The 25,544-nt window shown below is 33.6% G+C and overlaps 2 protein-coding genes across 5 annotated transcripts in view; one reads left to right on the forward strand and one right to left on the reverse strand.

Moving 5' to 3' along the window:
- The window catches only part of LOC143225550 (uncharacterized), a 107,480-nt gene extending 94,952 nt beyond the window's left edge, over positions 1-12,528 (forward strand). For both annotated transcript variants that reach the window (XM_076455203.1, XM_076455205.1), the window contains 6 exons: positions 144-288; positions 3,813-4,052; positions 4,246-4,458; positions 4,921-5,126; positions 5,503-5,589; positions 10,758-12,528. In XM_076455203.1, the coding sequence (XP_076311318.1) occupies positions 144-288; positions 3,813-4,052; positions 4,246-4,458; positions 4,921-5,126; positions 5,503-5,589; positions 10,758-11,060 (1,194 nt within the window). In that variant the 3' untranslated portion in view covers positions 11,061-12,528. The remainder of the gene's footprint in view (positions 1-143; positions 289-3,812; positions 4,053-4,245; positions 4,459-4,920; positions 5,127-5,502; positions 5,590-10,757) is intronic.
- Positions 12,529-23,443: 10,915 nt separating this feature from the next.
- LOC143225551 (protein eyes shut homolog) overlaps positions 23,444-25,544 on the reverse strand; it is an 88,407-nt gene continuing 86,306 nt past the window's right edge. For 2 of the 3 annotated variants that reach the window (XM_076455206.1, XM_076455208.1), the window contains one exon: positions 23,444-24,353. In XM_076455206.1, the coding sequence (XP_076311321.1) occupies positions 24,278-24,353 (76 nt within the window). In that variant the 3' untranslated portion in view covers positions 23,444-24,277. The remainder of the gene's footprint in view (positions 24,354-25,544) is intronic. The other variant, XM_076455207.1, reaches the window with a different exon arrangement.

A 25,544-nucleotide genomic window follows, 5' to 3' on the forward strand; every position in this document is an offset into this window, starting at 1 on the left:
AAATTTGAACTGTGTGACTTGAATTTTAGTAGTGTATAAAGTAGTGGTTTTGAGTATTTGTTTTTTTATAAGTGAAATTTCTATAATAGCATTTGCATTATATTATGTTAGTCTAAAATATTTTATTAAAATATAATGAATAGGGATTTGATGGAATGCCAGGTCTTAAAGGCATAAAAGGTGATTATGGAATTGATGGATCTCCTGGTGTTTCTGGACAGAAAGGGTTAAGAGGAGATAATGGTTTATCAGGTGAACCTGGCAGAAGAGGTGATTTTGGATTAGATGGTGAGTTAATATTTTCTATTGTCTCCTTATTAATTAAACTATCAGTAAATTGACACTTGATGAATTTTCAGAAGATGGTTACTGTTAATCCTATGACTAAAGATTTACTTGTATGTTTTAAGCATGTCACTTTCATTCATATATTAAACATTTATCATGCCTTATTTTTATCCCACACCACTATTAAACAATATCTTTGGATAATGTGTAATGCCAATTACTGAAGAATCTCAAGTTTTTTTATCATATCCAGGGCCATAACCTCTGGTGAGGGAAGGGGCAACTGCATCCATTTGAAATTGTGAATAAATGAACTTGACAGAAGTTTTGGTTTTAATTTTCAAACTCCTTTAGGGCATGATAAACAACCAGAGGTGTAAGAGAAAATGTAGTTTCTCTTCAACCCCAATGTTCAAACTTAAGAATTAATTATGAACTGAAATAAAAGATAATATTGGCTAATGGTAGGTATAACATATACCACTCGGTCTTGAGAATAATTGAGAGCATTTAATGGTTAGTTACTTCTTCTTAAGGTGGATAAACTAAATATTTAACTACAGTTCAATAATTCAGGAAAAGCAAGAAGAAAGTGAAGAAAAGGAGAGCTGTAGCTAAATTTGGTACAAAAATTAAAAGCCTGTTAATTCTATATAATAATGTATCTTATGAAATATAATTATTTAGCAATTACAAGAATTTTGTATATAAATATATACACTGCTGGTCAAAATCTTAAGGCCAATAAAAATAAAGAAAAAATATGCATTTTGCATTGTTAGACTCAACCACTTATTTGAGTAGAGCTTCAAAAGATGAAAATAAGAAAAGGGAAAATAAAAATAAAAAACTTTTTTAGCATTTCACAGGGAAAATGTGAACACTATGAAATTAGCCTAAATACTAGTTGGTCAAAAGTTTAAGACCATACCAAAAAGAAGTTCTAAACAGGGTAGGAAATTCCTAACAAGAGGTCTCAGTAGTGAGTTGCATGGCCGTCATTGTGAATAACTTCAAACATTCGCTTTGGTATGGTCGATATAAGCGTTTGCAGAAGGCTAGCTGGAATGTTATTCCAAGTGGTGAAGATGGCTTCATGAAGAACATGCACTATTTGGAATTGACGTCCATTTCTATAAATTTCCCTTGCCATCCACCCCCAAACATTTTCAATGGGGTTCAGTTCGGGTGAACACGCTGGATGGTCCAAAAGAATCTCATTATTCACCATGAAAAAGACCTTTGTCCTGCAGGCATTATGGATTGAAGCATTGTCCTGCTGAAAAATCCAGTCATTGTCTTAAGATTTTGGCCAGCAGTGTATATGTGTGTGTAGATGTTATGATACTGATCATTATAAAGATATTTATATCTTTGTCTTGTTAACCCTCTGTGAAGTTGCTGAGGCTATTGCCCCAGTATCAAGTGTGATGACATTTTGAAATAACACTGTTATGAAAATATTTTACATCACCTTTTTGAAACATTGTTAATATCCCCTTTTTACTGGAACATGGGTGTTTATTATTCACACATTCTTTCATCTGATCCTAAAAGTGATCTCACTTATGCAGAATGCACAAGTGCAACTAGGTTTCATCCAAACTTTGTTAAGATCAAATTAGTATCAGAACATTCATTTTATGTAGTTAGATTTTTTTATTTTAGCACAAAGTTACACAAAGGCTATCTGCACTAGCCATCCATAATTTGGCAGTGTAAGACTAGAGGGAAGGCAGCTAATCATCACCACTTACCACCAACTCTTGGGCTACCAATGAATTATTGAACTATTCTACCAATGAATAGTGGGATTGACCATCACATTATAACACCCCCACGGCTGAAATGGCAAACATGTTTGGTGTGACAAGGATTTGAACCTGCAACCCTCAGATTAGGTGTCAAGCGACTTAACCACCTGGCCATGCTGGGCCACTGTAGTTAGAAATTTGCAAAAGAGTACATGAAAGATGTGTGTTTAAATTTTCAAACTATTTAAAAATGTAACCAATTGCATAACAGATATTATTCAATAAATAACTTTTGTATTAGTAATATTCATAGGACAGATTACTTTCATATTTCAACTAAATATTGGCCTTTAAGAATTAGTAACTTATCAATTGTACTATTTACAAGAGTTTCAGGAAGTGTATTAATTATTTATATTGGAAAAGTTTTTCTTGTCTTTTTCAACAAGTATTAACAAATATGAAATAAATGTGCTATATTTGCTACTGTATTACATAATTTTAAGGATTTAGTAAGTTATGTACCACAGTGAAATTTGGCATTGCACTGTTCAAATGTTTTTTATTTACATAGATTTTACTAAATAATGTATTTGATTATTTACCTGTCAGTATTTCATATCTTAGTTTAACATTAGTAATATATTCAGTAGACTAGTTAATGTCAACCAGAATGAAGATTCAGAGTGAATTAAATTCAGGACCTCAGAGCAACTAGTTGTCAATGGATAATGAACTGTTTTGTATTATATTTTCTAACCACAAGTGAATATATGTGGTTTTAATTAGTTTACATTTTAAATATCTTTTGATGTTCCAAGTATGTTTTGTGTAACGCGTGATCAAGCAAAACCATTAAGTTCATCCATTTTCTAGTTACATTTGTTCCATTTTAATTTTCAAAATTTATTATATCTGTAATCACCAAGGACAACCTTGCTTACAGTGACAGTGTTTCCTGGAGTTGGGAACAGTGTTATTCAGTGATGATAAGAAAACCCATTTGTAAAGAAAATTATATACTTAAAAAATGGCTGGTATTGGTAGAGAAAGCATTATGTAGAGGAGCGAATAATCTTTCGACTTTCTTTGGTCATTGTGAACCTGATGATGACCAAAGAAGGCCGAAACATTATTTGTTTCTCTACATAGTGCTTTCTCTACCCATACCAGCCATTTTTTACATATGTAGTATCCTTCAGTGGCTGTGCAGGCAACATATAAAGGTTACGACCTCATTTATGTGGAATGAGAATGACCAGTGATGTTGTAACACTTTGTGCTTTGTAAATGCCAGTTTTTTTCAAAGTAAAAAGCTTACATTTAGTCATTATGATTTCTAAGCTTCATTGTATGATCGAAAAGAGATAACTAAGTTAATAAGGGATAGTTCATTGTTCCCTAATCATACATGCACTGTATGTTTGTTTTGAACATTCATTAAAAATTGTTTCTGTTGTGTTTTATACATTGGATTTAGTCTGGATATTTTTCAGCATAAACTCACCCAGTACAACTTTAGCACTGTTTTGTAATTCCATATGTTGAATGAATGTCCTATTTGGTGAACTTATCTAATATAGCTCAAACATATTTTCATTTCACCTGAAAATACCACATTATATTGAACATTGAAGAGCAATTAGTTGACAGTAGATAATGAACTGTCTTGCATTATTATTTTTCCAATACATACATAGGTGATTTTGATTAGTTTACATGCTTTTTAAATATCTATTGATATTATATATATATATATATTTCTAACAGGTGACAAGGGTGAAAGTGGTGACCCTGCCCCTGCACCATTGCAGCATCTACGACCAAAAGGATTTCAAGGAGACAAAGGTCTTAAGGGACCAAAAGGAATTAAAGGTCATGCTGGCAGCTTAGGCCTTCCAGGTCTTGATGGCATAATTGGAGCTGTAGGTGAACATGGACCTGCAGGCCCTTCAGGAAGGCCTGGGCCTCAAGGCCCCAAAGGGGTCAGTGGATATCTAGGAAGGAATGGTACGTGTATTTATCAGTTTTATTTACATGTTAAAAAAAACACATTATATGTATTTATTGTCTAAGTTGCTTAAAGCATCAAAGAAGTTAGAAGCTGAACAAGTAAAAATATAATTGTAACTGAAACTTATTTGTGCTTTTGTAAAAGAAATTAATTGATCCCTTGCCTAATTATCTTTTATTTATTTACTAGGCATAAAAGGCTTTCCTGGTTCTCCAGGTCAGCCTGGAGAAGCTGGACAGAGAGGTCCTCCAGGAGCACCAGCTCCATCTCGTGGGTACTACTATACTCGTCATAGCCAAACAGTGGATATACCAAACTGTCCAAGGGGCACCACACCAATGTGGAGTGGTTACTCCCTCCTCTACATCATGGGGAATGAAAGAGCTCATGGTCAAGATTTGGGTGAGCATATTTTCAAGATAATAGATCAAAAGAAAATTATCTTCTTTATTTATGTGTAGCCAGTATTTTAATGGTAATGGGAAAATGTGATCCTGTTTTCTTACATGTCTGTTATTATGCTTAGAGCTTTAAGCCTTATTTACACAATAAGTGTGTGTTGTTGTTATTCTTTTGCAATAAAGAATGAACAGGCCAATAATAAACTAGGAAACATAATACCTAAATATATTGAGGAAGTTAAAAAATGTATGTAGATGTATCAGTTGTCCCTTAGAGAAGTGGAGATCTTTAACTGTACTAATACATGCTTTAGTGAGAGATACTGAATAGTGATTGTGAATGTATTTGAAAAAAAGTAGTAGTTTGTATAATATAGGATCTTTTTTTGGAAGGTAAAGAGTTGTACAATGGAAATTGTAAGTATTCTTATCTTTGAGAAACTTATTGTTTTTTTTAACTTAGGTGGTCCTGGAAGTTGCTTGCGTAGGTTTTCAACCATGCCATTTATGTTTTGCAACATCAATAATGTGTGTAATTTAGCATCTCGTAATGACTATAGTTATTGGTTGAGCACAGCTGAACCTATGCCAATGATGATGACTCCAATTGTAGGAAGAGATATCCAGAGATATATTAGTCGCTGTGTTGTTTGTGAATCTTCTACTCAGGTGTGTATCGATACTGGGATACTAGTTAATAAATAAGAAAATATGTTTAGAGATATATTATTCATTATGATGTTTATGAATCTCAGGTGTGACCCAAAATTCAGAAAGCATTTAATATGTGAAACTATATTGAGAGATATATTAACTGTTGTGATGTTCATTAATATTTATTCATTGGAGCAGTCGCTCAGAATGTAAATTTTGACATTCTTTTTTTTAATATTTGTATTTGACCTTCTTAAAACAATGTTAACTGTTGGTTTTGAGCACAGGAATTAAAGAAAATCTATAAGATAATCATGCTTTATGTTTTATATTATCAGGTGTAAGTGTGTAGTGCATGAAGGTTTCTGACATAACATTTATCCTTATTTAGGTGATAGCTGTTCACAGCCAAACTATGGAAATACCTGAATGCCCTGTTGGGTGGGATGGACTCTGGATTGGATACAGTTTTTTTATGGTTGGTTGGTCTTTTTCTATTGTTTGAAATCTTTTATAAATGTATTGAAATATCTAGGTTTTTAATCAAAGTTGTGTTAGACTTTTGTTTTTGTATAGTGTATAAATATTTTTCCTTCCTCAATATTGCTGTAAATGATCCTTGTTATCCAGTCACTGGAGTAAAAAGTTTTTTTCTTGACAGAGGACTGGGAAAAAAAACAGTTTTATACTTCACAAAAATTAAAGTAAAGCAGTTATTTTAATGTCCTAACAATCTATGATAGAAAGTAACCCTGTCTTTCTGAAAACTGATATGAAGTCCAAATTTCACTTCCCCTCTTACAAATAATACAAAAACACGTTCTCCTTCCTATGGTATCTAATTTAATAAGAAACTTGTTTTTACCTTATAGAGAAATGAAGAATGATTATATATGTGTTTGTATATATATATGTTTTCCCTTTAATACTGTCATATAATAAACTTTACCTTACAGTTTTTCAGAACACTGAGAAATAGGAAAGATCTCATTTAAATTCTGATATGTGGCAAAAGTTTTCATTATAACACTGATATATAACAACCATTATTCTCAGAATGCTAATACATAAGAAGTTTTTCTCAGAATACAGATGTATAACAAAACTAATCTAAGAACACTTAATATATGACTAGTGTTATCATTAGAAAATTTATATTCAACAATTTTATTAGAACACTTAGAGGTGACAAATGTCATCATTAAAACACTGGGTAACAAAAATTCTTGTAAAAATACTGATATGTAACAGAAGTTCTTCTCAGAACACTGATTTTAAGAAAAGTTTTCTTCATAGCTTGATGTATAACAAATGCCAATACTACACTTACCTCCTTTCACAGGACCAGCTATTTCGTTCATTGTGCTCTCTATATCAAATGTTTTCATTACTCATGCCACAAGCCTTCCACTTCTCCCTTTTGGAATTACAAAATATGGTTCCAGAAACTTTTAAGCCTTTGGTGACATCAGTCCACAATCAACCCTAACAAATGTTGTAACCTTTTGTCTCAGTCAGAGCCTCATATACCTCCAATTCACATTTCCCTCCTACTCTTTCCAAGCCCTTACCCATTTATTCTACTTGGGGTACATCTTTTTGTCACCTTTTTTGATAATACTTACTTGTTGCCAACAATACCAGTGACTACCCACTGGGTTTGGGTCCATTTGGAGCTTGGCTGTTCAAGTTTCTTCATCACTGGCATCCCTTCATTACAGTCAGTGAGTACTTCAGGTTCTGTCAGAAGGATTTGCTATCCAGTATTTTTCCCACTCCTAGTTTCTCCTTTCCCAATTTTCATCTCTCATCCTTGAAACCCTTGAATAGCCAGTTATGTTGCCATATTTCCTTTGTTTACACTTTTCTGGATCACATAGAAGTTATGCAGTACATAAACTGTACTATTTGTACTTAGCTCTCTGTTAGCCCTGGAATTGCTTCACATTAGTTCTCCCTCTATTCTCACTAGTATTCAAAACTTACTGGCCCATTTTTCTTTAACATCTACTTCTATCCAGTTCTTTTGAATACCAAGCCAGGTTGGTATTCGTGGGAATAAGCTCGCCAACATTGCAGCTATGTCTGTCTGCTCTGGCATTCTCACTGCTGTGCCTGCTCCATACATGGACTATGGTCCTGTATTCAAGGCTTGGCTTCATGTCAGTTGGCAGTTGACTTGAAGTGGGCAACGTGAAAACAAGCTTTTCCAAATAAAACCCTTTATTGAACTTTGGATGTCTTGTTTCCATAAGAATTGGAAAGAGGAAGTTGTTTTTAAGTACACTACGCATTGGTCACAGTTTTTTAACTCATTGTTTTCTTTTATCTGGGACTGATTCATTGTCCACCTTACAAATGTTTTTAGTTTTTTAAAGGCCAATGAATTTTTTAACGCAATTTAAATTTTTAATTCATAAATTAGACCTTTTTTATGATTATTTTTTGAAGTACAACTAGTTTGATATGAAATTAAAAAATAGCCACAACATCAAATAACTTGAAACCTGGAAAGGCCAACTTTAGGTGATTAATGCTGATGTTTGAACTTGCTCATTAATCATTCTGGCAAGTTATAATAATTACGATTATACTACAGAGTCTTTTAAACTTCTATTACTTTACTTTCTAAACATGGTTGTAACGTCACATAACTTGAAACCAGGACTGGGAAGGCCAATCTCAGGTGACTAATGCTGGTGCCTATACTTACCTGTTAGTCTGGTGAGTTATCACCATTCAAATTATGCTACATAATGTCCTTTAAAACTAGTATTACTATAATTTCTCTCTTACTCCTGTAAACTAGATTCAAGAATTGGATTTCATGCTGTTTAAGTTTTAATTGAAAAATTCAAATTTTTCTTTTACCTTGATTAATTTTTACTAATTTTAATACTTTTACTTTACTTTTAACATTTTACCAAATGTTTGGCACAGATAGTCTAGTTGCTTTGTGCTATAAAATGCCAAACCCCTCCACCCACTCATTGTTCCCAAGAAAATCAGGGACTGGCAACTGTTAATCATTTTATCTTTCCTCTTCTGGCTCTGCAACTTGGGTCTTTGTTCTCCACACTTTCTGGATATTGAACAGCCTTACCCCATGCCTTTTATTTTTCCAAATACAGTAGAGTTTTTTCTTCCCCTATATATGCTGTGCTCTTATGTTCCTTCCAGATACGTCACATTCCCAGGCATTCTACCCTTTCAGATTGGGACGTTAATGTGTTCCTACATTTCCTTACTTTACCTTTGTTTAACACTTTTCTTGTTTTCACATTTCATCTTTGTCTTAAAATTTATTTCTTACTTCTCATAGCCCTGGAAGTTGGAGATTGGTTTTGTTTGCCATTGATGTTTTACATACCCTTTATTACCCTGCCTACCTTCTCCCTTACCCAGATCATTCCTTTCTCCCAAAGAAATTGGCAGCTTAAGAGGGTGGTTCTTCCTTTTTTAATATTTCCCCTATCTATTTCCCACTTTATCCTCTACCAGATATCAGTAAGCTTCAGTGTCCAGTCAGGCTCTTCATTGTTATATAGGTCATACAGATTCTTTCTGTGGTACACAACTCTTTATCCTCTAGCAATTCTCCTTCCTTTGTGATTTTTTACCTTCTACCCTTATCAGTTGGGTCTGCCTTTTGATTCAATTGGCCTACTTCTCCCTACCTTCTTCCTCCCAGACTTTGTTCTAGGTGTCTTATCATCAGATCTAACACCTTACTTTTTTCCCTTGCTTCCTATCTTTGTCATACAATGGATGAGATTCCACAACCATGCAACGGTACCATGCCCACTACCACCATCACAGCATACTTTCATGTTTATCAGGGTTTCATCTACCTTCTGTGGCCATTATTTCACAGTCCTTTCTTTAATATTTTATTGTATGGATCCTGCTAAATGGCAAGTGATATCTGGCCAGGTATTCTTTAATTATATATCTACACTGTTTAGCCATGTTGGCTCACAATTATTCTTCTGTAGCTTTGTATGTGCATGGTTGAGATGGGGTGAATGAGAATGAGAAGTCAGAATGCACTTCATTTATTTGATAAGTAGCCCTTATCCTCTCCTTTCATAGATATTGGTACTCTATAGGCAGGTTATGGATTTTAAGTGAATCAATCACCATTAGTCTTCACACCGGTTTAGGATTGTCTGTCTTCCTCTGCTGATTTTACTTCACCTGTGTTGTGGGTCACAGTGGTAGTACATGGTATTGTTACTGTTCTGTCCTTGTCTGTCCATTATCCTCTTGCTACAGAGATGTTATTACCATTTAGATGATCCAAGCCTTCCACGGTTGGGGAAGTTGATTACATGCTACAGACATTTTTTCTTTGTGTCATATCTGGGAATCAGAGTGATTTTTAATTTCTAGTTCTTGGATTTGAGGTAGAAACGGTATATTCCTCATCCTATCCTCACACAGGTGTCAGTATCCAGCAAGAAGGTTTTGGATATAGTTGACTTAATGAGTATGGTCCACCATGCCCTAGCCTCTCTACACCAAGGGGAACATCCTTGTTTACCCACCTTTATCATTGTAGGATTAAGTCACAATATCTTTCTTTAGTTAGCATTACATTCCTGCTACATTCTCTCCCACTCAGATGTGTTCCTCTAATTTTCCTCCCTTATATCATACAATTTTCATATAAGAGTAATGAGCATACCTGGATTAGAAGTGGTGCAGTTCCCCTCCTCAGATCTGAATATCTCATTTTCAGAGGTATCCTTCAGATGCTTTCATGGGGTGCTTCTTTCATGTCCTTACACTGGCCTCTCCTCTTTCTGAATGTGGGAATCTAGTGGAGGTAAGTACTGTATTGGAAGCTGTAATTTTCTTATACTGAAAATGTCTCTCTGAGAGGTACGTACTTCGGCTCTTACTTCCCACCCTTCCTCTCAATGTTTCTCTAGTGCTGACATCTTCTGCCAAATTAAATTATGAAGTAATAGCTTGGTAGAGGAAGTCACATGCATCAGGTGAGCATGTCTTGCTCCTATTGGTGAGGAGATGATTAATAATTGTGATGGTTTCTCTTGATGACAAGATACCCCCTTGAAATAAAAATGTATCTCAGAATGGCTGGTATGGGTGCTATCACTTTCATTGAGAAGCAGAGGACAATGTTTCGACCCCTACAATCCCGTACCCATTTATACTCTCGTCCATAAGACATGTCCATCAATGGTCACATACAAACTCTCTCTTTCTTAACCTGAAGATGACCTAGGAAGGTCGAAATGTTGTTTTCTGCTTATCAATGAAAGTGATATTACCCATACTAGCCGCTCTGAGATATATCATGATGATTTGCTTAAGAAACATGTTAGAATCTTGCAATTCTGATGGAAGTAGCAGAAGACTCGCAGCTTGTGTAAAGAAAAAGTTTACATATAAAGGACAACACTAAACAGGAATAGCTAATCTTGTGAGAGGAGGAGGTAAGTATAGGAAAGTTAAGATTATTTCATTTGGATACTGATTAAACTAATTTTTCATTCCTTTTCAGAATATTGATTAAAGCAACTCCTCTTTTTTTATTTCACCCCAAAACACTAATGGAAGTAAGTTTTTTTCATTCAATTTTAGATTTCTGGTGAAAGTAACTTTTTCTTTCCTCCTCAGAACACTGATGCTGGAGCAGAAGGAAGTGGTCAGGCTCTTTGGTCTCCTGGTTCTTGTTTGGAAGATTTCCGGCCTAATCCCTTCATTGAATGCCAAGGTCATGGCCGTTGTAATTACTACACTACAGCCTATAGTTTCTGGCTTGCAACTATTGAGAGAAATGCTGACTTTAAAATTCCAGAATCTCAAACTCTGAAAGCAGGAGATCTTCGATCCAGAATTTCTAGATGTAAAGTATGCATCCGTAAAGTGACAGGAGTAGGAACTGAAGATAACGGAATTTTCCTACCACCTTCATCATAACGGATTATTCAGTATTTTATTTTTTTCAGCTTTTCTCAGCTTTAAATTGTTTTTTTCTATAATCATTTGTTGTAAAGAGAAGCTCCAACAAATTGCTAGGCAAAAGCTTGAGGTACCTTTTATAGAGTTTCTGGATATAATATGTGCATCCGTAAAGTGACAGGAATAGGAACTGAAGATAACAGAATATTCCTACCACCTTCATCATAATGGTTTATTCAGTATTTTATTTTCTTTAGCTTTACATTGTTTTTTCTATAATCATTGTTTTAAAGAGAAGCTCTAACAAATTACTAGCAAAAGCTTCAGGTACTTTTTCTTTTCTTGGCATTAAATTAAATCTGTTGGTGAATTAAAAAAAAAGCTCAATTTCAGCTACATAGGAGAGCTGTATTACTCCTAACATTAAAGTTTTGTGTACTTTTACACAAACATGATTAGAAAGAGTTTATCACAATGTTCCTTCATTCATTGAATGTTTTATAATTAATTGTGCTTTATAATAACACTGCCAAGATAAGCAAGTTTACATATATTTGATTTATAGTTATTGTACCATTTGATCTGTTTTATGCTTTTTATAATAACTCAACAAAGACAAGCAAGTTTACACATCTTTGATTTTATATGTATTTTACTATTTGATCTGTGTTGTTTGTTCTTTATAGTAACACTGCCAAGAGAAGCAAGTTTACATATATTTGATTTTTATATGTATAGCACTGTTTGATCTCTGTGTTGTATTTGAGTGACTTAATGCCATATTACCACATTACAACTATAACAACTTAATTTTGACTAATACGTGTCTTATTTTAAAAACTATTTGCAATGTACAGCGTAGTCACTGCCAGACCGTTTTGTGTTAAAACACAGTTTGTATTTTTTTATTAAACATGGTAATACTTTAAAAAGATGGGGTGCGTCCACACCCACAATAACAATTTCTTTGTTATTAAAAGCTTGACGTTTCAGATGGTTGCACAAATAATTTTCCTGTTTTAGCTTAATATGGCAAATATTATTAACATATTATTGGTTCTTGATTTATGTTTCTAGTTAACAATTTAAAATAGAAAATCTCCACAGCAGTCATAGTTTGTAGACTATGAGATCTAATGTCCAAAAGAGTAGCTAATGATGATTTGGATAAAATACCGTACATAACTTAATACTACTACTCATAGTTGTTGTGACAGATTAACTGATTATACTAATTGAAACAACTTTTAAAGACATTTCTGCCAAATAAAAACTAGTTAAAATGTTACCTCAACGATAGCATGACTACCTTACTGTAAATTTTAGCAGCAACCAGTACACTGTTTTAAACTGACTGAGGTGATTTAAACTGTGGAAGGTGGCCCCTGCTTGGAGCTTGAAAGTATTATAAATGTAATAAAGTTTTATAACTTTCTAGTAACTATTCTTGTAAGTTGGTCAAGTATATTAAAAACGTTAAACAAAACACTGATTAGTTATCAAATATTTGTATTTCCACTTATTCCTTCAGAGTTATATCAGAATCTTAAGTTTTTAAGGTGCATATTCTGATTAAAAGCACTTATAGAAGGATTAAGAAAATATTGTTTATTTGAGCCTTTTGTAAAGCTTTTGTGCAGTTTAAGCCTTCTTTAAGGGGTTACTTGTAGTTAGCGATGTCAAGTACCATTGGAGAAGCTCTTAAGATGCTAATTAACTTCAGTAGCTTTGTGGTTGTAATTAATAAAGTATAAGATATAGTATCAGTATTAATGACAATTTTATCAGTGATGGAGGCGCAGAGTAAGTTATTTTATTTCGAAAAGACTGAGAACAAGAGATCAACAACAACAGAAAATAAAGGAGAATTTGAGTCAAAGAAAACAGAGAAAGGATTTAATGTGCTATGGAATTAATTACTGCCACAGTGAGTAAAGAAAAGTGAACATGTTATTCTACTTACTCAATTTCGGCTCACTGAGGATTTCGCAACTCGTCTTAAAACATTAAAGTAAATAAATCGTAAAATTTTGTGACTCTTTATTTTGAGCAGTTTTCTTTATGGACAAATAACTTCTATTTAGTATGTGCACTCGTGGTACCTAACTAATTCTAGTAAGATAGCAAGTTAAACCTGACAATTTTTTTAGATATTTTTTGCGTATAATTATATTTTACTTACGTCACTTTAACACGTAAAGTTCCGGTGAGTATTAGTTTTCCTTTAATTGTTTTCTAATTTCGTTCTTTTCATGTATCTGCCCTCCGCTAGGCCAACTAGTCTACGGATTTACGACGCTAAAATCAGGTGTTCGATTCCCCTCGGTGGGCTCAGCAGATAGCCCGATGTGGCTTTGCTATAAGAAAACACACACTTTCCCGTATCTGTCTTGTAGTTGCATTCCCTAAACTTCCAATCCCTTTCTGTTCTGACTTGTCTTTATCTCGCTTTTTTTCTTCTTCTGAATTTTCGCTTATCTTGGATTGATAAAACAGTCATTTATTTATTTACGATTTTAGAGGGAAAATTGTTATTTAAAGGAAATCCATGCGAGATTTGAGATATTAGCGCAAATATACACAAAGAAATATCTATGCATAGTCACTACGAGGAATCAAACCACAAATTTTAGGGTTTTAAGTGTGTAATCTTTCTACTGACCCACCAGGGACTTAGAGGTGTCATTTTATTAGCATGTTCAAATGTTTGTTGCTTTATTCTATCCTATGAGATTTCCATTGTAAAAGTTTCTTTATAGGATAGTATAGTTGTGATATTTTAGATTTTATTCTGGGTAAGACTAGTATTAGTTTCGAGGATGGAACTTGAATTTATAGCGCAGGCCGAAAGATTCGTTAAACGCATTTTTGAAACAATTGCTGATCTGTAAATATATATATATATATATCAGTGGTTTTGAGTTTTATAGACCTGACCTCTCCAGGTGTAAAAAACCAAGCAAACTAAGTGTGTTGTACAAGTTATAAAGCAACTAGTGTGAAGTTATTATTTGAAAAACATCCTTTTTGGTATTTATCTAATAATCAGCCTCAAGACACGATAACGAATTAAATGTTTATCTTCTATAAATTGGGCGCAGATAGCCCTTGAGTAGCTTTGCGCGAAATTAAAAAAAAAATAAATTTAGTCCAACATAAACAGATGTTGGACTAAAATACCTCATGATATTTTTATTTATTATCTTTAATTACTCAAGATTAGATACATTTCTGTTTTATTATTTATATATAATTGACTATATGAAATCTTAGAAAGCACAACCTTGAATTTTGTTGGAAATTTTAAATTCCAGTATTCACAGTAAACTTTAAACAATTTTTGTAGCCTGATTTTCCTTCTCGCAAAACATTTGTATAATGGATGCGACCCAATGAAGGCTTTTTCAAGTCTTGAGTGAACTCAGACAAGTAGAAGTTGTTGCCATGGGAACGATAAATCTTGCATGAAGCTGTGAAATTCGAGTATTTTGTGTTGGCTTTAGCTGTTCTTCACAAGGCTTTACAAGTTAGGTGCGTCATGAAGCATGTAGAAACGTCAGATAATAAAAAACAAGATTTGTATGCTCAAGCCTATTACATATTCATCGTTGGTGAAGTGGAAAAGGCATCTGAATAATAATGGATATGCAGAAGAGAAGGGATTAGCAATGTGATTCACAATAACACCTATTTGCGTTTTCCTTCTCTCTTTCTCAGAACAGTTTTACTAAGTTCTTTTTTACAAAATCTGCTCATATTTTAAAAAGTTGCATTTTGTGTGTGAATTTCGCATCATTTCACAGTGTCTAACTTCTTGCACGACTTTTATTTCACTATGTTTTCATAAAACCTAGTTCACCTGCTACAACAAGATATATTTTTTAACAAAGCCTACGAAAAATTGTAAAAATATGTGGAAAGAATGATTATGTAAAAAAACAACAAACAACACCAACACTGCTATTTGAATCTAAAAGAATAGTTCTATGTGAAAAGTGTCAATGCAATAAATTCTATGAAAACATGTCAAGAACCCTTTCTTGATAAGAAGTTTAGAAAAAACGACTCTGTATATTAACCTTCATAAAGCTACAAAGGTTAAGCCACTTTGGTTAAAATGAAATAAATAATTTGTATATAATATATACAATATATATATATATATATATATGTGTGTGTGTGTGTGTGTGTGTCTGGAGTATAAAGATCGTTCTTTTATAAACCTTTTACCAAAATATGTAAATACCCTAGTATACACTAAAGTTTTCGAAAGTCTTTATAGAATAAACGTATTGTTTAAGGAGAGTAAAATCCTATTAGTCAACAGTTTTATTTGGTAATTATCATCAGCATCAGAATTTCAACTTCATTCTTTCACAAACAGTGAGCGTAAATTTTGTAAACTTTGTTTTTAATTTCACACAAAGCTACTCGAGGGCTATCTGTGCTAGTCGTTCCTAATTTAACAGCGTAAGACTAGAGGGAAGGCAACTAGTCATTATTACGCACTGCCAACTCTTAGGCTACTCTTTTACCAACGAATAGTAGGAATAACCGTCACATTATATCGTCCCCACGGCTGAAAGGGCGAGCATGTTTAGTACGACTGGAATTTGCAACCGCGACCCTCGGATTACGAGTCGAGTGCCTTAACCACCTGGCCATGCCAGCCCCATAAACTTTCAGTTACGACAAAAATTGTGAAAGAGTGTAAAAGAAACAAATAGTAGTTGGAGTGTTTAAGATTATTTGACAGCTTAATTTCACCCTTATGCTTACAAGCTGTAATAGTTCTTTTAAACAACTCGTTTTTAATTTAATGACTTTTATTTTTAGGAACTTTTTATTTTTAAGTTCTAGATGGTAAAATTCATTAAATAAGAGAGTATTTCATTTCAAATTTTAGGGGTAGATATAGCTAATGTATAGAACTCATAGTTCCCGATATAACAATTTATATGCAATTATTTGTGATACATGTCATTATAGGACACATCCACGTGAGCTTTCAAATAATTTAATATAACGTTTTGGTCTAAAGTCTTCAAGGTGGACTAGTTAAGTTACTAGCAATTATCAGTTTTATTAAGGAATAGAATCTCTCACACATGTGTGGTCAAAAAGTAATACTCCCCGCCCTCCAATGGCTCAGCGATAAGTCTACAAGCTTATGACGCTAAAAATTGTGTTTTATTGTTATTGATGGGCACAACACAGATAGCCATTGTGTAGCTTTGTATTTATACCCTCATCACACCAAGCATGCTCGCCCATTCAGCCGTGAAAGCCTCATAATGTGACAGTCAATCTAACTATTCGTTAGTAAAAGAGTAGCCCACGAGTTGAGGGTGATGGTGACGACTAGCTGCCATTCCTCTAGTCTTATACTGCTAAATAAGGAAAGGATAGCGTAGATAGTCCTTGTGTAGCTTTGTGCGAAATTAAAAACAGACAAACAAACAACAACGAACAGATATGTATTTAAAAACAACCAAACCTCTAGTAATTAAAATAAGCATAAACAATAATTTAGCCCCCCACAGTGGCTCAGCAGTAAGTCTGCGGACTTACAACGCTAAAATCCGGGTTTCGATACCCGTGAAGAGCAGAGCATAGATAGCCCATTGTGTAGCTTTCTGCTTAATTCACAAACAACAACAATAATTTAAAACTGTGGGACCAGCGAATGTAACGTAAATTTAAATATATATAATGAATCAATTAACGGTTTTTTTCCAGCGGCATTCTTTTCTTTTTATAATAGTAAACAATATTAGCGCAATGTGTTTGACATATCATTCTATTAATTCCAGTTCGGTCTGATAGTTATTAATTATGTACAATTGCATCTATTTCATCTATCGGTAAATGTAGAATCTAAGATCAATACCGAACTTCCTAACCTGATTACTCTTAGCTAGCTGATTTGCTCTAACATTTCCGTTCAGGAACAGCAATGTTGAATTTGAAAAGACAAATGAGGAATAGAAGAACTCAAAGTTTTCCTGTTACATTTAAAGTTCCGGACTTTTTTTTTTGTTATAATGATTTCCACTCTTCCAGTAGACAAAGTTCTGTAAGTAATGAATTTTCTTTGTACTTTCAATGGTCGTTACCAACAAATTTGGAAGACGATTGGTTGCTTCGCCAATAAATCGTTCACTTTTTCGAAAGGGATGTATTGCAGAAATTGTGACAAGAATGATTGTTGTATGTGGAACTTTGTGGTTGCAAGTAATTGTTGGAAAACTTGGTCTTTACACAATAACAACTACTGCACCATTCGTATGTACGCCGGAAAGACTTGTACACTGTGCGTATTAACGACTGGTGAAATACTTAGTAACTACGTAGTAACGACCTCTAGTATGTTTGGTATGAATAAAATAATAACTGGTACAATACTGTATTAACAAAGCAATGACTTGTGGTGCTCTATATGCACGCAATAAAGATGGGAGGAACATTATATGTACATTGTAATTACTTGTGGAATACATTATGGGTACACAGTAACGATTATTGGAATACTCTGTATGTATACAGTAATGACCATGGAACACTATTTCTGCGGACTCATACCGCTAGAAACGGGTTTCGATATCCATTGTGTAACTTCGTGCTTAATTAAAAATAATAAATGTAATACTTTCTAAGAAGAACCAAAACTACAATATTAACCTGTAATATAATTATTGTATCTACACAGTAATGACTTGTGTAACACTGTGTATACACAGTAAGGGCAGGTAGAAATTTTGGTTGGTATGCATGTTCAACTTGCGTATATAAAATTGATATGTATTGCAAACATATTAAAAAAGTCAGTGTATGTATTTATAGTGAATATTGTACCAACACAAGTAAAATTTTGTTTAACTACGGTATCTTCAGATGTAAAACTTAGTATATATAATTAGACGACAGATACCATTTTTTAATGTGTAAATAAAGCACGAAAACAGAAACAATCTGATATGCAAACGCCATCAACAGAGGTAATAATAATATGTATATACAAGTATATCTATAATTATAGTGATATACTTAAACAAATATAAATATATACGTCATTAAATGTTTAAATACTTATTGATGTGAATATACCACTTTATACCTGTATAGATATAGCGATACGTAGTTTTGTACAAGTCCAAAGGCTTATAACGCTGAAAAAAGGGTGTCCATAGTCGCGGAGAGCAGAGCACAGATAGTCCATTGTGTAACGTTGTGCTTGGAAACAAAAGATTCCCAATGTGTGTATATACATTTATACATGTTTAAAAAGCGTAGTTGTGTTTCTGTTTATACACTACAGAGCAATTGTTGTATATACAAATCACGTGCTTTTTTATATTTAGACAATAACTAATGTACACAGATTTATACTGAAACGTGCCCAGAAGTAATAGTAAACAGGCGCCCGCAGATAGGGCCGGATTATGAAATGGACACTGTGTCCAGGGCCTACGAAATTTAGGAACTGTGTATGAACTTTCATATGCTTTCCATCGTTTTTGAAGCTCTAAACACCACGACACATTAATATGTATCCTATTTATTGTTCACGCTGTAGCGAAACTAATATGCAATGTGTACGTATATCTACTGTACTGTACGTAGGTTTTGTGTGTGTAAATGGTACTCACTCAGTCATTTCTAAAATCTTACTAATTTTGGGTAAAACTTCATCTAGCAGTGAGATAAAACTTAATTTAGTTGGTTATAGTACTAGGAGAACAAACACGTTTACAAGAGAACAATTTTGGTTAAAGTAACGCCCATAAATAGACGGAGCATCAGTGAATTTAGAGGCCTACTAAACCCACGAAACCATTAATTCGGCTCTGCCCGCGTGAAAGATAAGACAGGAACCTAGGGAAAAATTGATTTAAACATGTAGTTATGTATGAACAGCAGTGACAAGAAATGGGATAATATGAATTTATCATGTATATGTAGGCATGAATGTCGGTTTATAAATATAAGAAGGGAATCTTCATAAAGGTAGCCACATGTATAAAGATAAAGGAAAATTTTCGTAAAGTTAAGCACGTAAATATATATACAAATAAGAGGGTTTGTTATTAAGAACAAAACTGCGCAAATAGTATATTTGTGTTTTGCCCACCATGGGTACTGAAATTCAGTTTCTTTCGGTATAAATCCGCATACAATATCACTGTACCACTCAGGGACAGATAAGCACATAAATATCGCTGTGAAGTTTGGAATGAACTGGTTATAAAAATTTTGCACAAATAGAAATATATCATAAATCTTGGTTATCAAATCTGGTATATATCGAAAACCAGCTACATGTTTAATATGCATGTAATAACTTTTGATGTAAAATTTGTATATATCATGCAGTATGGATAAATGTAATAATACTTGTTATTAATGCAGTACGAACAGAGGTAAAACTTTATACTTACTTTTGTGTTGATTTGTGTGGTGATTCAAAATTTCCACGATCCTGGCTCGGATGGTATACTTTCCATATCATTAGAGCTTTTCTTATCTGACCGAACAATTAGAAAGCCCAGCATGGCCAGGTGATTAAGACGCTCGACTCATAATTGGAGGGTCGTAGGTTCGAATCGCGCCACACCAAAATTATCGCACTTTCAGACTTGAGGGCGTTGTAATATGTGGTCAGTTCCACTATTCGTTGGTAAAAGTGTAACCCAAGAGTTGGAGGAGGATGGTGATGACTAGCTGCCTTCCCTCTAGTCTTACACTGTTAAATTAGGGTCGGCTAGCGCTGATAGCCTTCCTGTAGCTTTGCGCGAAAATTGAAGACAAACAAACAAACCGAATAGTGGGATTTAACAATTACCGTTAATTTGCATCCACACGTCTCAACGTGTAGAATGCGACTAAATTTTGTTTTCACGGTAACAGGACGCGTATATTGAAACAGTAGATCCACGTGCGTTCTATCCGACGCTTTCGTTAAAATTTAGTTTGGCACGTAGAAGCAAGTGTGAAAATCGGAGTTGTGTGTGTGTGCGTGTTTTATAGCAAAGCCACATTGGTCTATCTGCTGAGTCCACCGAAAATCGGAGTTACAGGAAACTTGTAAAACTTGACTCGAGGATGTATTGAGAAGCTAGATTAGTTATGTACAAGCGTGACATACGAAAGAAACGAAACCAGACTTTTGTAAAACATGGATTGCAAATGTTTAGAAAATCTTTAAATTTGATGTTTGTATTAAGGTAAAACATCATAATCAAGTTTAGACATGTTTAAACAAGTGCATATTTTGGCTTATATATGTATGAAACATCTTTGTAAAGCATAAGATAATGGCATATATAGGCGTTAAATATGCTATTTGTGTGAATATGAAATAGAAAGAAAACTTTCGTTTTAAAATATCGACAATTGTGTGAAATTCTGTACATGCATATGTGACAAAAGAAAAAAAATATTCGTTGACACGACAGTGTAGACAAGACTTTTATTGATGAATTTCCAAACATACGATAAAATAACTCAAGAAAAATTACATTTAAGTATAACAGTTTTTTTGTACTGGTATAAAAATAAACAAAGGTGAAACACAAAAATCACGTATTCGTGAAATGTCAGAGAGATGGTGAGTATAACAACAAACACAGGACGTTATCATTAACTTGCTAGAATTAAAATCTTGATCTTTCAAAATGGGAACACAAAAGAACTATTCATTAACTTAGAGAACTTAAGTGATCGTATCTTATTTTGTGTCTGAACAAACTTAAACGTTGGATGTCTATGAAAAATAAACTGTACTGTAATGTATTTACTCATCTGAAACACTTATTACAGTTTAAACCTGCGACCAAAATAAGGCACAGGTTACTAGCGAACATAAGAATAATATTATTACAAAAATTCTGATTATTTTGACTTTCCTTTCGTCTTTAAGCTTACTTATGTTTTGTTGGTAAAATGCACTGTTGCACAGATTAATGGTGTAAGTTGTAAAATTCATAGAAGAAATTCATATAAAATATTATATGTTTTATATATCCGTGTAACTAAGTTTAATTTTTTAAACTAAACTACAAGGAACATACGTGGCAGAACGTCTTTGTTATATCTATCATTATAAGTATAGTGACAGTCAAAGATCTCAAAATTAATAACTCATAAAAGGAAGCTTTTGATAAACGAACAATATTTAAAATGATCACAGAATGGAGTGACGCTAAAAGGAATAAGACTTTGAGAGAAAATCCTGAGAAGGAATTACAAAGAGAAACAATGTTGAAATCTGTGACAATAATAGTGATAAATTAAGAACAATAAATAATATACTGAAAATAACAAAAAATAAATAATGTTGAAAAAGTCAGAAAAATAACGAAGGAAGTGATGCGAAGTTTAAACAGTGCTGACGTTAAGTTTACAGAACCAAAAGAAACTACGCTGAACTTGAAATAAATAGAAATAAACCAAAAGAAATTACGCTGAACCTAAAACAAATAGAGATAAACCAAAAGAAATTTCCGTACGTGTGACGACGACAAGTAAATATAGGAAAACAATCGTCTGTATCGGCCTTACAGTACTGCTGAAACAGTAATCGAGGTTATTGAATCTTAACAGAATCGTTGAGAGTATAATATTTGATATATGTTTTAGTCTTCGAGGAGGTAATGGTTGTGTACTTTTTAATATATGTTTTGGTTTGGAAGGGGGGAAGTTTAGGTATTTTTTGTTATATGTTTTGGTCTTGGAGGGGGTAATGTTTGTGTTCTTTTTGTTATATGTTTTGGGCTTCGAGGAAGCGAGTTTGTGAACAACGAGTTTTAACATAGCAAAGCTTTTAAAACACACAAAATAGAGAGTATGTAGAAATCCAGAAGTCAAGAGAATGTTTAGTGTTGGTTCAGTTAGAAGACAATAAGTATTATTATAAGAATTTAAAACAACGATCAAATCTGAAACACTATTTTCAGAAGTAAACATTGATTTCTGATTCACAGCACATCCGATAAAAATATACATAGTTATTATATTAAGAAATAAATTAATGTCAAGACTTACAACACAAAGTATCTGGGTAAGCAAAGTGAACTAATACTGGTAGTAAGATATATAATTTATTGTTAAAATGTTAAAAAAAAACGAAAATTAATGGATATAAATTTTAAAAAATCCAACCTGGATTGTAATTGTCCGTAGTACGAAATATAATGATTTTCTAAAATTACAAGTAAATAAATACAAATTTCAAAAGAGAATAACAACAGTGATGAAAACCAGTTGGCTGCTTATAACATGCGTGAATTCATCTACAGGATTACAAAAATATACACACAAAATAAATCATGACTTAGTGGTTACATAGTACATACACACAAGTAGTTCATGATTGAATGGTTTGTTTAGACTTTCTCGCATACCCTATTGGAGAAACTTGAAATAGTATTTTTTTAAATTGTCATTTATATATATCTTATAAATATAGTAATATCGTTTCGTTTAAAAAGAACAAAACTTTAAAAACTACGAGACACTTTTAAAACAATATTTTGGGTTAAATAGGCTACGATGAACAAGGATTGTTAACCTACAAACTGTTTTTTCTCTTATACTTGCACCCCCGCTAGTACAGCGATATGTCTCCGGATTTACAACGCTAAAATCATGGATTCGAGTCCCCTCGGTGGGATCAGCAGATAGCCTGATGTAGCTTTGCTTTAAGAAAACACACACTCTTCTCTTGGATTTTGAAAAAGGGCCTGGCATGGCCTAACGCGTTAAGGCGTGCGCTTCGTAATCTGAGGGTCGCGGGTTCGCGCCCGAGTCGCGCCAAACATGCTCGCCCTCCCAGCCGTGAGGGCGTTATAATGTGACGGTCACTCCCACTATTCGTTGGTAAAAGAGTAGCCCAAGAGTTGGCGGTGGGTGGTGAAGATTGGTTGCCTTCCCTCTAGTCTTACACTGCTAAATTAGGGACGGCTAGCTTCAGATAGCCTTCGAGTAGCTTTGTGCGAAATTCCAAAAACCAACCACCAACCTCTTATACTTACGTAAATAATTCAGTACATTAACAAGTTAATCCCGATATTTGGTTTCGAAATTCCGTCATCAACACTCGTTGACTTATTAGTAGAAATACTGAGGTTTTCCCTGATAAGAGATTGGTTGGTAACTAAACATAGTATCACTTTAAAGTCTGAGAAATGATGTGTTTATAACAATCATCAACATCGTTTATCACACGACAAAGAACGAAACACTACGATCTAAACGTTACTAGTCTATTAAATAATTAGATGACCATTAAAAAGATATATTATGAACTGTACATTTCAACAAATTTTAACTCTCTTCGGTTTACTTAATTAAAAGCGGCATTTATGTCTCATTGTTCGAAACGGGAATTCCAACAAGCATAACGAACTATGAACAATGTCACATAGAGATCTCTGTGTATTTTTGAAAGCAAAATAATTTGAATATCTAGTACATAAAATGCATGTTTTAGACAATTCTAGATTTTTTATTCTTGGAATAATTTACAGAACATTATCGATGTTTCAGCTTAGAATACATTATATTGAATTTTGCAACGTTTTTAATCATATACTTTCAGAAGGATTTTGTAGCTTGAAATAGGGTACTTTATGGTTTTGGAATTGAAGAAATTTTGGAATCCGAAAATAGTGTCATGAAAATGCTGAAGAGGATTACAATTCTTGATAGAAAATACTTGTTCCTATAGAGAATTCAAGAACATTTAGAGTAGAAATATTAGTTTCGAAAACACTGGACTCTTTTAACAAAACCTTTACTTTTGATAGAATTGAAAGTACAAATATTTTTAGAAATTAATTTGATTCAAAAGAATTACAATTAAGTTAAATTTCAATCAAGACAACATAATCTTAAGTTTGAACACTTATAAAAGTAAAAAAAGAAAATTATAGAATAAATTGTGTGTTCGCATGGGTATGGAAGAAGGCAAAATAGTAACTTTTAAGTCACATCTTCTAGAATATGGATCTGGTCTTTATAACTATGGCATTTTAATTTTTAGTGCTTATTTTGTTATATGAAAATAGTTTTATTGTTCTGGAGAGATCATCGTTGATGATTTTCCCATTTCTTCACTGTTTACGTCATAGCAGTTGGACACAGACGACCAATAGTCTTTTAATAAACAAATGATGAATCGCATCAGTCAGCTCGACAAGGCGAGATGGAAAACAAATCAGGAATAAAGGAAACACTCAGGCAATTAATGGCCGATCTAAGTTGTCGCTTAGGTCTATCGTAGTCGCTTCGTACACACTGTTAGAAAATGGTCTGAAATCAGAAGTACGTTCTTGAAGATTTAAGAAAAACATTTCTGGTTCATTGTTACCAAGAATAAATACATAGCACTGCTAAATTTAATGAAAGGAAGCAAAAGGGTTTGAGGAAACACTCATAGACTGGGGAATTTGAAGTCTGTACTAGACTAAAGATAAAGTTTAAAATGCACTTACGCTTTTTATTTTTCTGCATTTCCAGAAGTTTAAGATGCAAACTTAAGACGCCGTTCTGCTTCAAGCTACAGCTATGAAGCAGTCACACATACACAAGGTGTTTTAGAATACATTACAACCACTTCACAAAATGGTTGATAATCTTCTTAGCGAAATTCTGCTACAGGAAGTAGCATCTGGGGGTTAAACGAGCAAACTATCTCGAGCGGATTTATTATATTTAGTAGTCTACTACATATTAATGACTGTTGATACTCTAGAAATTCTAGAAAAAGTATTGGAATAAAGAAAACATAAATCGTAAAGTATAAAAAAAATCTAAAAGAAACGGTGTCTATACACCCTTGTGCAAATTAATTGAAACCAGACGGAAAATTACGATTTTTTTAATTTTTTGCGTTTTATTTCTGAGAATCCAAATATTACTCACAAATTAATACATGATATGACCGCCTTTAATTTTCAGAAGATCATTAATCCACTTTGGATCGCGGTACCACACCTCATTTAGCTTATCTTTCGTAGTACAGTCTTTTCCCCGAAGTCTTTCTTTACAAATCTCCCAAAGATGTTCAATAGGATTTAAGTCCGGAGAAATTCCAGGCCAGTCCAGTACCTTTTTCGCGTTGTAGTCATAAAATTCTTCACAAGTTTCGATGTGTGGCACGGAGCTAGATCTTGCTGAAAAATGCCAGATCCATCTGGAAATCTCTTTTTCAATTCTGGAACGACTCTTCTCTGCAAAACTTTGATGTACTGTGGTCCTCGCATCATACCTTCTACGAAATGCAAGCCTTCGACGCCACAGTAGCTGAAAAAGCCCCAAAACATCTTCTTCAAGGGATGTTTTACGAACTGACTGATGTGAGATTTTTGAAATTTCTCACCTGGAGATCTGCGAACATGCAGACTTCTTTGATCCTGTACGAAGAAATGAGTCTCGTCACTGAATAACACCTTCCTCCATTGTTCTTGCGTCTAGTTCTTGTAGTTCAGACCCCATTGATAC

Source organism: Tachypleus tridentatus, chromosome 9 (genome assembly GCF_004210375.1).
Source record: "Tachypleus tridentatus isolate NWPU-2018 chromosome 9, ASM421037v1, whole genome shotgun sequence".
Lineage (NCBI taxonomy): Eukaryota > Metazoa > Arthropoda > Merostomata > Xiphosura > Limulidae > Tachypleus > Tachypleus tridentatus.